Source organism: Osmerus eperlanus, chromosome 21 (assembly GCF_963692335.1).
Source record: "Osmerus eperlanus chromosome 21, fOsmEpe2.1, whole genome shotgun sequence".
Classification (NCBI taxonomy): Eukaryota; Metazoa; Chordata; class Actinopteri; order Osmeriformes; family Osmeridae; genus Osmerus; species Osmerus eperlanus.
The window spans coordinates 1,483,221-1,494,731 of record NC_085038.1 but is presented as its reverse complement, the minus strand read 5'-3'; the positions used below and the strand labels follow the sequence as shown (position 1 = coordinate 1,494,731).

The following is an 11,511-nucleotide window of genomic DNA, read 5'->3' as shown; positions in this document are numbered from 1 at the left end:
GGTTTGGCTTTGCTATTCCTGGAGGATGTTCAGTTGGAATCTATGCAGCCTGCTTCTGTTCCCATGGAGATGCTAAACGTTCACTCTTCACTGAAGCATGCAGGTGCTCGTAACTGACCTTTGGAAGGTAATTACCCTGGGCAGGGCCCGGCAGTATCCAGCACCAAACACCTGTCATCCTGCAAGTAAACACACACCTTCTCCCCTGCTAACCCCTCTAGGTTCCTCAGGTCTGAACAAGATGGAGGCACAGTGCATAATGACTTAGCAGAAGCTTATCCCTTGTGCTGCCTTTGGGTCACATGACCCAAAGGTTCATAACAAACCATCATTGTGTTTACCCAATTTTACCCAATAAAAAACCCCAAATAAAAATACTTTTCTTTTAACCTTCACAATTTGGGGGGTCACCGGTTAAAAGAAAATGCTTCACTTAGTTTTTGTATGCGGTAAAGTTGTCGCAATACAATAGTGGGTCACAATGACTGATGGGTCAGAATGACCCGAAGATAACACAAGGGTTAAACGAATGGTGAAATTTGAGGTGAAAAAATTTGGATCGAAACAACTGGAGTCAAAAAATTGGACTGGAATAAATTTGAATTAAAAAAAAATTTAGTCTAAAACATTTGACCCGAAAAAAAAATACTCTTAAAAATCCCAGGCTGTGATTGTATGCCTGCAGCTACACCTGGATGAGAGGGGCCTGAGGCGAGAGGTCTGCAGTTGGACCCTTCTCAGAGGAGTGAGATGGTTCGATTGCATTTAGGCTCGATTTACCCATCCTTGGTATCCCAGATGTTGCAATCTGACCAAATTTTTGTGGATCAGAATTTTACTGTTCACATTTGAGCAACCTGAATTTCCGAACCTTGAATGTTTGGATCTGAATAAAAAAATAAAAAATAAAAAAATCAATTTTAAAGAGGTGAATTCAAACCAACAATTTGTAACTGCGACGTGCGTCCATCAGATGGTGCTCTTTGTCTCAATGGGATCCTAACCCCGCCCATCGGTCATCGACCCCGCCCCATTGCGCAGTCCGCATGAGGAGAGTGTGTGGGATTATTATGTAGCCAGTTTATACACAGACTGTTTAGAGAGGAATAAACTGCCTTTTGCACTGTGTCTAAGTGTCAGACAGTAACATATATATGTATGGGAGATTAAACATTTGCATAAAGGAATAGCCATGACCCATGTCAATTTGAAAACGTGTTTGATATTTCGTTGCCGTTGGAAATTAATCGGGGGACGTAATATCAGGACTTTTATTTCGAAGACCTCACTTACAGGAAGTAACTGTGTTACGCTACCACCAAAACAGCGGTAGCAACGTGCAAGGTTGGGTAAACAACCGCGTGGCAACCAGTATGTAGAAGTTACAAGCAGCAAGCAGCAAGCTACTACTACATCAATCTATCAATCTATTCATTATTTTGATAGCCAACCACCACGTTGTGCCATCGTTCTATTTTAGATATGGAGACCGGAGATTCTAAGGTACTGTAACATACGAATTCTAAGTGATACCACTACTGTAATTGTACAAACAATTACAAAATAATAGCTCCTTAAACTAATGGCCCCTGCTTTTTTTATGTTCTCAAGGCACAGAGCACGCGACGAAGGGATTTACCGCCTATCCCACAGGTACTGCCTGGAACATGATGATGATGTCCAAGGGCTCCATATAGACTTGTGGCAGGTTGCAAACAGTCTTAGCTGAATGTATTAGCAATGTGTGGATATGAAATATCCAATGTTAAATTAACTATTTTAAAAAGACGTTTTGGAACTGTTCCAACAGCTTAATACATTGCGGTCAATTCCAACGTAGCAGAAAATACTATTTTTATACTTGGCTAGGATGATCGGTTATCTGATGTCTTGGTAATCCCGATGCCTTGGCAGATGTATGCAAGTAGATTTAGCTCAGGATTAGACAGTCAACAAGGCAGTGACAGAAGAATATCCTTCGCCTTTCCTTTATACTTGACTAATATGGCGAGAAAACTGTTGGTGAGTTAATTAGTAGGCATCTTCGTGTTCGGTTACTTCTGCTAGTCTGGTTTAGTCAATGTGTAAATTATTAATTTTGTGTTTAGGGCTAGTGATTTGTTTACTGTTTGTGGCATCAATTTAAATCCACTCTGGCAGTAAATTGTTGCTAGTATTGGCAATCACTGATCCCTTTGAAAATATGTCATTTGATTGTGAGTTGGCACGTAAAATCAAGCTGTAACCAGTGGTTACCACTAATTCAGTACATATAAATTGCATAGTAGGAAAATCCGTTTTTACTTGGTTCTACTCTACTGATTTGGTTTGTGTGACAGATTTAGTAGCTTGAGTCCTTAGCCCTGTGTATGTGATGTAACAGCCATTGGAACTTCACAGGGCAAAACAAACATGCATAAAACATGAATAAAATGGCTACTTTGTTGTATATCTAACCAGAAATTATATTTTTATTTATCAGCGTGGACAGCATACCTTGCCTCCTATGCCAAGGTGAGTCCCAATTCAGAGGTCATATTATAAATATTTTAAGATATAACTTCATGTATTATAATTTCATTTTTATCTTTCATTTTTTCATGTACGGTGCATGCGCAATTTAAGCCAAGATGCCGGTGGTGAGTTGACTATTAAAAACCATTTGTAGCTTTAACCATTTTATAATCTCACCATGAATCTCTTAGACATATTGAATATTCAGGAGTCATCATCATGCTGTGCCTCCTGTGTAGATGAGGTGCCGGTACCTAAGAATAAGAAGAAGAAGGTGAAACGAGGAGTGGACAGTGTGGATGACCCAGAGGGTGCGTTTGATATCACATCACCCCCCTGCAGCCATCAGCACTTTGCACCATGAGAGAGGGTTGCTACAGATCAGTGTTAGAGATCGGATTACAGATCAAGAGTTCTAATAAAGCCCTGTGGTTTGAACATTTTGACTGCATATCGAGATCCCAGGTTCAATTACCCCCTGTAATGTACCTCACCTTGGATAAAAACAGCTGTTAAATGAATACATAACATCTTGATCTAGAAATCTGGTCAAACTGTCTGTGCTCCTAATCTTCGTCCTAGTTCACTGCACACACGGATCACAGAGAATTCTCTCTGTGAAGAGAACAGATAAATAGGCCTGTGATTGTATTTCAATGTTTATTTTCAGCCGACCCTGGGATGGAGATGGGGGGTGTAAACAGTCGCAGAGCGTCGCAGGCCAGTAAGCCCGTGACCCCTGACCCTGAGGGCGCACCTCAAAAGAGGAGGAGGAAGAAGAAAGCCGCCACTATAGGTGGGGTCGTATTTTAATTTAAATAATATTACAGTAATGTAGTAACCGACCAGTGCAGTGACCACCTGCTTTCCTATCATTCCTCCTTAGATTTTTTTTGTTAGAGATATGCTGTCTCTCTTGTCTCTCTTTCTTTTCATTTCTCTCTCTCTCAGCCCATCCATGTATGTATCTGTGGTCACAGTGTTTGTGTTTGTCTCAGATCTGGAGGACGATCAGGCCGACCTGGTCAACGGGGGCAGTGCTGATCAGAACACGGACGGGGAGGAAGTCGTCAAGAAACCAAAAAAGAAGAAGTACGAGATATCAGAAGAAGTCGCTGTCACGCTCACTACCCACGGTTACCCACGGTTACGCTCCCACTCCCACAGCGTGGTTCTCACTGTCCTCTCTCTCCGTCTCTCTCTGTCTCTCTCCGTCTCTCTGTCTCTCTCTCTCCGTCTCTCTCTCTGTCTCTCTTTCTCCTCCGGGTCGTCTTCAGGAAGCCCAAGGGGATCGAGCCTCAGTATACAGAGGATTTGGACGTCGAGGAGGATGACATCATCAGCGATGGCCAGCCGTCCATCCCCCACCATTCCCTGTTCTCCGCCCCTCTGGGTCAGAGCCAGCCGGTGGGGAAGATGTTTGTGGAGAGGACCAGTGAGTAGCTCTCGGCCCAGTGATGACACTTCCTGTTGACTCCATCTTGGATTTAGTCAATCTTTTGGCCCAGTTTTACATTCATTTACAACAAACCAGTACTGAGATGAAACAGACGACACAAACATTGTAGTCATAACAGGCCAAAACAAAGGATAGGAAATGCACATATCCGATGTATAGGTAAACGCGGTGAGGCTCAATAAATGTACTGTTTTACCTTTACTATAGGTAAACGCGGTGAGGCTCAATAAATGTACTGTTTTACCTTTACATTTGATTAATTTAGCAGACGCTTTTATCCACCGCGACATGCTGTACAGTGTGTTTGAAGGCCCTGAGCTCTGCGTGAGGTTGTTTTTCATGGTGACCGGTTCTTCTGCAGAGCGGTTTCAGCCAGCTGACCACTCCGAGCGACAGAAGACCAGCGATCAGACCGACAACCACTACATGGAGATACAGCCCATGTGGACCACCAGGGACGTCTCCCTCAAGGTGCACTCTGGATTCAGGTAGAGAGACCAGCGCCACAGGGAGGGTGGGAGGGAGGGTGGGAGGGAGGGAGGGAGAGACGGTGGGAGGGAGAGACGGTGGGAGGGAGGGATCCATCCATTGATTGATAGATAGATAGATAGATACGTCCATAGATACATAGGTTTTATAGACTAGGAAACATTGTTCTGTGTGTTTTCTTTGTGTATCTTTACATGTGTGCCCATCTGTCATTCCTCCTCTGGTCCTGTGCAGGGTTCTTGGTCTGTTCTGCAACGGGTTCCTGGCAGGCTACGCAGTGTGGAACATCATCATCGTGTACGTTCTGGCCGGGCGGCAGCTGACAGCCCTGCCTAACCTGCTGCTGCAGTACCACACCCTGGCATATCCCACCCAGTCCCTTCTGTTCCTGCTGCTGGCCATCAGCACTGTGTCTGCCTTCGACAGGTAAGTTGTGTGTGTGTGTGTGGTCTTATTTACCCACCCTTGTGGGGACCAGATGTCCTCACAAGTTTAGTGAAACATGAAAAACATGACCTTGGGGGGGCTTTTTCAGATTCAACTTCAGACAACTTCAGATTCTTTTGTCAGGGGGTTTAAGGGTTTAACCCTTGTGTTATCTTTGGGTCATTCTGACCCATCAGTCATTGTGACCCACCGTCGTATTGCAACAACTTTACCGCATACAAAAACAAAGTGAAGCATTTTCTTTTAACCGTTGGGCTGTCTCAGACCCCCCACATTGCGAAGGTTAAAATAAAATTATTTGTATTTGTTTTTGTATTGGGTAAAATTGGGTAAACACAACGATGGTTCGTTATGAACCTTAGGGTTTAATGGTTAGAATTAGTATGACATTAATGGTTAGAGTGAACACAGTCCTGGGAGGGAAAGTTCGGGCCCTATTAGGATAGTAAAATGAACTTGTGTGTGTGTTTGAAATGTCCATGTGACGGAGCAGTGTCAGGTAGTACTGGAATTCTCTTGTGTTTTCAGGGTCAACCTGGCAAACGGCCCCACGGCTATCAAAGAGTTTGTTACTCTGGACCCGGTTGCTTTAGCCTCATTCTGTAAGTGTGAATGTTTCCCAGATGGTTCTAATCTACCAGACAGTAGGCAGGTTGTTACTGCCTTCTAAACTGTAATCTCTTCCTGTGTGATCCCCTGGATTGGCACTTCAAACAGCAACTTTGTTAGACTAAAAATGCTTACCCTTATAATTCTCCTCCTCTCTCCTTCCTCCTCCTCTCTTCCTCTCCTCCTCTCTCCTTCCTCCTCCTCTCTCCTCTGCAGTGTATTTCTCTGCTCTTGTCCTCTCTCTCAGCCAGCAGATGACCAGTGATCGCATCAACCTTTACTCAACTTATAATCAAACACTATGGTGAGGATATAATAATCCAGAGACGTATGAGAGGGGGTGTCAATTTAATTTATTTATTTACACAGTTTTCATAGCGACGCACAGTAAAGTGATAATAGAATTGTGCATCAGAAGATCAAGGATCAGAAGTGGGTAGTTCTACAGTTATGAACTGTGGATGAACCCTGTGTGAATGAGGTTCCTCTCCTCCTCCCTGCCCCCCTCCCCCAGGCCCCCTGGGTCCGAGCAGCAGGTCCTACACCCCTGGGTGATCGTCAACCTGGTGGTGGCCCTGCTGGTGGGGCTGGCCTGGATCTTCATCTCCACACGCCCCGAGATGGACTACACTGAAAGTAGGCATGGCAACAGGGCATGGCAACAGGGCATGGCAACAGGGCATGGCAACAGGGCATGGCAACAGGGCATGGCAACAGGGCATGGCAACAGGAAGGAAGGAAGGGAGGGAGGGAGGGAGGGAGGGAGGGAGGGAGGATGGGAAAGAGAAAGAATGAAAGTACTTAATATTTCATATGTATCATTAAATACCAAATCGATAATGACACTGAATTTGTTTTTATTTACATTTTTATAAAACACCAAATACATGTTCCTCTTTGTCTCTTCAAGGTTTCCTGATGGCAATGAAGATAGACCCAGAGAAACCTGAGGAGAAACCACAGATGGCTTAAATAGTTATTGTTTTTGTATTGCACATATTCTTTTATACTGTATTTTTGTTAGACAATGTGATTGAATGTGAAGTTGATTTTGTATGATAAATGGAAGACGTACCATGGGAATTTCTTCTGAAAAGATTTTCTTCTATAAAACGTTTTTTTGTCCAGTTATGTAATAAAATGTATCTAAGTACAACATATTGAAACTGATTCAATATTAGTAGTTGCAAGGATGCACCGCGACGTCTGCACATTCAATCAATAAGGATCATAAAAAAATAAATACCGTTAAATTATTTAATCCCGGTTCGAGCTCATCCGTGTTCACTATTTATTATTACTGCCTTTTCAGTCCCAGCTAGTCAAACAAAGACGACGTGATAGAACCCGTGTACGTGGTATTCGCTGCAAGAAATACAGTGTCAATGTAATAGTTACGAAAAGTTTAGTTAGTCATATAATCATGCTGGACTTTGCCATTTTCGCCGTTACTTTTGTTATAATTTTAGTTGGGGCGGTTTTGTATCTATATCCGGTAAGTATTTTAATTAGGGTATTAACTTATGTAAACAATCACAGATGCACAGTTTCCGACAAAAGCATGCTAGCTGGTTAGCTAGTTTGGGCTCTAACTGTCTAGCGCTGTCTGCAAGTGTATGGTTGGCAAGACCTAGTATGTTAGCTGTACTAACACTTGTTGCCATTTGCTATTATAAAAGAGGCCAAACAAATGTGTTCTGGCAACTAACTAGTCATAGCATGCCAATATACTGCCACTCCAGTTCTGTCGGTGTGTTGAGAGTTGTAGTAGGCTACGTATCACGCAATCAGACATTTCCCAAATGCTTCTGCCAAATTTGACAAGAGGAATGCTGCAACGGAAGACTAGGTCTGAGATATGGAGTTATAGAAACCAGACAAGCAGCATTACTTTCTAAACTTTATTAATAAAGTATTCTTTCTTCCCGCAGTCGTCAAGACGTGTGTCTGGAATACCGGGTCTCAGCCCAACAGAGGAAAAGTAAGCATCAAAGCTCTCACTATCTGTACCACCATCATGTCGTTGGTGAAATCAAAGAAATATATTTGATTTACCTTTTACCATTCGAATTTGACCTGCCTGAATTTAGTTATATTTGAATATCTGAAGCTTGAATTCTTGGATCAATTTTTTTTTTTACATTGAAATCAAGTTTCAATCAAGTATTCAATATTAAGTATTCCATTCCATTTAATATTCAAAACATTGTCACAGATTTGCTTCCATAGCTTTGCAGTTACAGAGAAGACAAGGGGAAAACAACTCCCTAAAATCTCGGTGAACTAGTGTAGTATAAACCATTTTGCTTTTTCCCCCATAGGGATGGGAACCTCCAAGATATTGTAAACAGAGGCAGTCTACATGAGTTCCTGGACAGTCTGCATGACCAGTTTGGCCCCGTGGCTTCCTTCTGGTTCGGGAGTCGTCCTGTTGTCAGTTTGGCGGCAGTGGAACAGCTCAGGCAGCACATTAACCCAAACAGGACCAGTAAGTACGGGAGAAAGATGTCAAACCTTTTTCTCACTCATCATATATGCGTTGTGTCTAGGATATTATGGATACAGACATGTTGATAGGAATACGACTTCACGTTGATCCTTGTGGTTTAAGTTCTAGTAACTGGGTCTTTCATCTTCTCCCCACTCCATCCCAACTTCCTCGGTTACCCCTGCCTGTAGCGGACACTTTTGAAACCATGCTGAAGTCGTTGCTGGGATACCAGTCAGGAGGAGGTGGGGGGGCCAATGAGGCTGTGTTACGGAAGAAGGTGTATGAGAACGCCATCAACAACACGCTGAAGAACAACTTCTCTACGTTGCTCAAGGTTTGTGTTTAGGGCGGCGCTACAATATCGTTACTGTAGCTAGGCTACACTGTAGTTCATGTAGTCAGATGGCTGAGCGGTTAGGGAATCGGGCTAGTAATCAGAATGTTGGCGGTTCGATTCCTGACCGTGCCAAATGACGTTGTGTCTTTGGGCAAGACACTACACCCTACTTTCCTCGGGGGAATGTCCCTGTACTTACTGTAAGTCGCTCTGGATAAGAGCGTCTGCTAAATGACTAAATGTAGCCTGAATGTAAAATGTTACCGTGTTTTGTAAACCGCATCGCTGTCTGTAAGTCAAACGGCTGTCTGTTGTTTAATCGGTTGTGTTTGTCGTCCCTCCAGCTGGTGGAGGAGTTAGTGGGGAAGTGGCAGTCGTTCCCTGAAGGGCAGCAGACCCCCCTCTGTGCCCACCTCCTGGGGCTGGCCATGAAGGCCATCACTCCTCTCGCTCTGGGGGAGCGCTTCAGAGATGATGCCGAGGTCATCCGCTTCCGCAAGAACCACGACGCAGTGAGAGATTTAATTATGGCAGCACACACAAACACGCCATTTTTGGGGTAATTCAAAATAATTCATGTCTCGCCTCAGGTGGTTTTTATCTAAGGCTGTTTGGTCCTCCAGGTGTGGTCAGAGATCGGTAAAGGCTACTTGGATGGTTCCCTGGAGAGAAGTACCAGCAGGAGAGGACACTATCAGAGTGGTGAGAGAGGACCAGAGTTTCTAGTTACACTTCGGAAGATTAGGAAGTTTACTTTAAGTATAATATGTTGTTTCTTTGGCTTCTTCAGCTCTGTGGATCATACACTCAGAGCATTGATATTGGTTTCAGTTTTCAGTTATATTTTCTACGTTTTACTGATTGTGATTGTTTCACAGCACGAGCTGAAATGGAATCTGTGCTTCTGTCCGTGGCCCGGGAGAGAAAGGCCCAGAGCAGCCAGGATGTGTTCATGGACAGTCTTCTGCAGTCCAGCCTCACAGACACACAGGTGCCCTGAAGAAAAACCCCTCTGAGTTTTCAGTATTGTATACATCCATTAATGTGCTCTTTAGCAGACGCTATCCTCCTAAGGGAGGAAGATTCAAACCTGTGACTTCTTGATCTGCAGTCAAATGCTCTAACCACTGAGCTATACCTTTACTTACCTTAACGTGGCTATTGTTCCAGATCATGGAGGACAGCATGGTGTTCACTCTTGCTGGATGCGTCATCACCGCTAACTGTAAGTAACGATCCTACCATAGCCCAGTGTCACCTCCATGATCTCATAGTGCTCGTCAGGGATTAGTGAATGCTTTCTGATGTGTGGTCTCCATCTCTCTCACCCACAATGCCGTTTTCGTGGCATTTTCCCAGTGTGCATCTGGGCGGTCCATTTCCTGTCTGCCTCAGAGGAAATCCAGGACAAGTTGTATGACGAGTTTAATGAGGTGCTGGGATCTGAGCCTCTTTCCCTGGACAAGATTCCTCAACTCAGGTAATAATGATCATTTTTTATCTTTAATCATTTTGTCTATAGTGTGCACTGCATTATGGAGTCAATCCCAGGGCGTTTGGTAGAGCCAGACACTAGAACTGTATCAGAGCATGTTTTCTGACCGTCGACATGTATTATGACATAGTACGTATGTGTTCACATTTCTGTTTGGCAGGTACTGCCAGCAGGTTCTGAATGAGACCGTCAGGACAGCCAAACTGACGCCCATAGCAGCTCGACTACAGGAAGTGGAGGGGAAAGTGGATGAACATGTAATTCCTAAAGAGGTCAGTTCTGTGTGACCTTTCCCCTCCCAACACCTGGACCGGAGAAATATCCTGCCCCAGTGTTGACCAGGAACTGTCATATCTAGAATTAGGATTATAAACAACTGTTAACATTCCTGCCCTGACATTCGCCAACTCTGACCTGAGTTGAACTTTGAATTTCCGTGTTTCAACACCCATTGGCACTTTTCTTCATGTGTGATTATGTTAAGCCTGTGTTCTGCACCTCTCTTTCACCAACCGTCTCTGGAGGAGGGGATCCCTCACTCCGTCTCTGGAGGAGGGGATCCCTCACTGAATTGTTCCTCCCAAGGTGTCTCCCATTTTTCCTCAAATTTGTTTTCTGGGAGTTTTTTTTCCTTGTCTTCCTTGAGGGTTTAGGTTGGGTGAGGGGCAGTTCTATGGGTGTATGTGAAGCCCTCTGTGACATTGCTTGTAAAATAGAAAGAAAAGAGGGCTATACAAATACATTTGATTTGATTAGAAATATAAACATGTTGAATAAAATGTTATTTTCAGACTCTTGTGATCTATGCCCTGGGAGTGGTTCTGAAAGATGCTGACACCTGGAGCATTCCTTACAGGTGTGTTTGAATAAATATGTATATAATTTTCGTTAAGCATGTGTATACTACGTGTGTCAATTGTTTTAACGGCTCACTGCTTCCTTAATGATCCATTCAGGTTCGACCCAGACCGGTTTAGCGATGAATCGACCGCGAAAAGCTTCTCTTTGCTTGGGTTTTCTGGAAATCAGGCTTGTCCTGAGCTTAGGTAAGGACCGTTTTGCCAAGTCATGAGAGCTGAGGAATAATAAAGTCTGTTATGTCGAACTACTCCCCTTCTGCCTCCCCCGCAGGGTTGCCTACACCGTAGCAACTGTCGTCCTCAGCACTTTGCTACGCCAGCTGAAACTACACCGAGTCGGGGGCCAGGCGGCAGAGTCCAAGTTCGAACTGGTGTCCACTCCTAAAGATGATATCTGGATAACCGTGACCAAGAGATGAATTATCATTGTCTCGAATGTGACCCCTGAAATCCACTGATACATGAGGAATGGAGTCAGATTCAGAGGTTGATAAGCTCAAGTGTGTGATGTATTATTTGTCCACGGTTTAGTGAGCCATGACCTGTGGTATGGTAAATTAACCTACGCATTGATCAACTCAGTTATAATTTTATAGGCATATCTGCACACTATCGGACTTACTGCACTAATGTTCCAGATGGACTGCTGTTATCAAACCGCTATTGAATGTTGTCAGTGGTATTTTGCTAACTATTCACTTTAACACCGCAGTCAAATTGAAAAGAAAAAATAATTCCATTAACTAAACATATTGTATGGAATGTTTAATATTTGTATTTGGGGTTTCAATACGCTTGACATTTAGATAC

At 43.7% G+C, this 11,511-nt stretch overlaps 2 protein-coding genes across 3 annotated transcripts; both read left to right on the top strand.

The window, feature by feature from the left end:
* The first annotated feature begins 1,090 nt into the window (after window positions 1-1,090).
* LOC134007554 (transmembrane protein 237B-like) lies at window positions 1,091-6,655 on the top strand. Of its 2 annotated transcripts, XM_062447096.1 has the most exons (14): window positions 1,091-1,503; window positions 1,612-1,653; window positions 2,483-2,514; window positions 2,626-2,639; window positions 2,754-2,825; window positions 3,185-3,310; window positions 3,513-3,606; window positions 3,792-3,949; window positions 4,335-4,461; window positions 4,697-4,888; window positions 5,438-5,511; window positions 5,735-5,822; window positions 6,033-6,154; window positions 6,429-6,655. In XM_062447096.1, the coding sequence occupies exons 1-14, from the start codon at window positions 1,483-1,485 to the stop codon at window positions 6,488-6,490; spliced, it is 1,224 nt and encodes a 407-aa protein (XP_062303080.1). In that variant the 5' UTR covers window positions 1,091-1,482; the 3' UTR covers window positions 6,491-6,655. The 2 variants fall into 2 exon arrangements, with proteins under 2 accessions (XP_062303080.1, XP_062303079.1); XM_062447095.1 differs by lacking the exons at window positions 1,091-1,503; window positions 1,612-1,653 and adding an exon at window positions 1,941-2,022.
* A 139-nt stretch (window positions 6,656-6,794) lies between these two features.
* LOC134007553 (cytochrome P450 20A1) lies at window positions 6,795-11,506 on the top strand. The gene is made up of 13 exons (XM_062447093.1): window positions 6,795-7,013; window positions 7,450-7,499; window positions 7,840-8,006; window positions 8,198-8,343; window positions 8,691-8,858; window positions 8,970-9,048; window positions 9,225-9,337; window positions 9,517-9,571; window positions 9,706-9,826; window positions 10,002-10,113; window positions 10,633-10,697; window positions 10,798-10,887; window positions 10,973-11,506. Exons 1-13 carry the CDS (start codon window positions 6,942-6,944, stop codon window positions 11,118-11,120), a joined length of 1,386 nt encoding a protein of 461 aa, XP_062303077.1. The 5' UTR covers window positions 6,795-6,941; the 3' UTR covers window positions 11,121-11,506.
* Window positions 11,507-11,511: the final 5 nt, after the last annotated feature.

Excerpts from the sequence above, each read along its gene's own strand:
- LOC134007554 (XM_062447096.1), top strand. The coding sequence starts at position 1,483 with ATGGAGACCGGAGATTCTAAG. Across the intron at positions 4,462-4,696 it reads AAGGTGCACTCTGGATTCAG|GGTTCTTGGTCTGTTCTGCA; the intron begins GTAGAGAGACCA and ends GGTCCTGTGCAG. Across the intron at positions 5,512-5,734 it reads GGTTGCTTTAGCCTCATTCT|TGTATTTCTCTGCTCTTGTC; the intron begins GTAAGTGTGAAT and ends TCTCCTCTGCAG.
- LOC134007553 (XM_062447093.1), top strand. The coding sequence starts at position 6,942 with ATGCTGGACTTTGCCATTTTCGCCGTTACTTTTGTTATAATTTTAGTT. Across the intron at positions 7,500-7,839 it reads CTCAGCCCAACAGAGGAAAA|GGATGGGAACCTCCAAGATA; the intron begins GTAAGCATCAAA and ends TTTCCCCCATAG. Across the intron at positions 10,698-10,797 it reads ACCTGGAGCATTCCTTACAG|GTTCGACCCAGACCGGTTTA; the intron begins GTGTGTTTGAAT and ends TGATCCATTCAG.